Source organism: Chaetura pelagica, unplaced genomic scaffold (genome assembly GCF_000747805.2).
Source record: "Chaetura pelagica isolate M959 unplaced genomic scaffold, ChaPel_1.0 scaffold824, whole genome shotgun sequence".
NCBI lineage: Eukaryota > Metazoa > Chordata > Aves > Apodiformes > Apodidae > Chaetura > Chaetura pelagica.
The window spans coordinates 2585-3336 of NW_009952900.1; the positions used below are offsets into that span (position 1 = coordinate 2585).

General features: G+C 62.1%; 1 protein-coding gene across 1 annotated transcript in view; it reads left to right on the forward strand.

Annotated features, from left to right (window-relative positions):
- Positions 1 to 49: 49 nt before the first annotated feature.
- LOC104386960 (retinal guanylyl cyclase 1-like) overlaps positions 50 to 752 on the forward strand; it is a gene marked incomplete at its 3' end in the record, with an annotated part of 14019 nt that continues 13316 nt past the window's right edge. The window contains exon 1 of the mRNA XM_009995641.1: positions 50 to 662. Coding sequence (XP_009993943.1) covers positions 50 to 662 — 613 coding nt within the window. The remainder of the gene's footprint in view (positions 663 to 752) is intronic.

Below are 752 nucleotides of genomic sequence, written 5' to 3' on the forward strand. Positions count from 1 at the left end.
GCTCCCCCGGGCCCGAGAACCCCCCCCCCAACGGCCCCACCCAAGGACCATGGGACCCCGACCGGGGGGCAGCCCTGGGGGTGTCACCCCTGGTGGCACCCTCCCTGGTGGCATTTCTGGTGGCTTCTCCTGTGGTGACATCTCCTCTGCTGGCATCTCCCTTGGTGACATCTCCGGTGTCACCTCCCATGGTCACATCTCCCATGGTGTCACCTTCCATGGTGGCATCTCCTCTGGTGGCGTCTCCTGTAGTGTCACCTCCCATGGTGACATCTCCCACGGTGGCATCTCCCCAAGTGGCTTCTCTGGTGGCACCTTCCATGATGGCATTTCCCCTGACGACTTCCATGGTGACATCTCTCACGGTGGCATCTCTCGTGGTGGCATCTCCCATGACACTGTCACCTCCCAGGCTGGTGGCACCTCCCTGAACAGTGACAACTGCCACACGGGTGGCACCTCCCAGAGTGGCACCTCCCATGGTGGCACCTCCAATGGTGATATCTCCAATGGTGACATCTCCAAGGGTGGCATCTCCAATATCGGCATCTCCAATGGTGACATGTCCCGTGGTGACATCTTCCGTGGTGGCATCTCCAAGGGTGACATCTCCAAGGCCAGCATCTCCCATATTGGCATCTCCTGTGGTGCCACCTCCCCTGGTGCCACCTCCCGTGGCGTCACCTCCCGTGGCGTCACCTCCAACGTCCCCCCCTTCCTCCTCCACCTGTCCCACCACCCCCGGTCGCCTC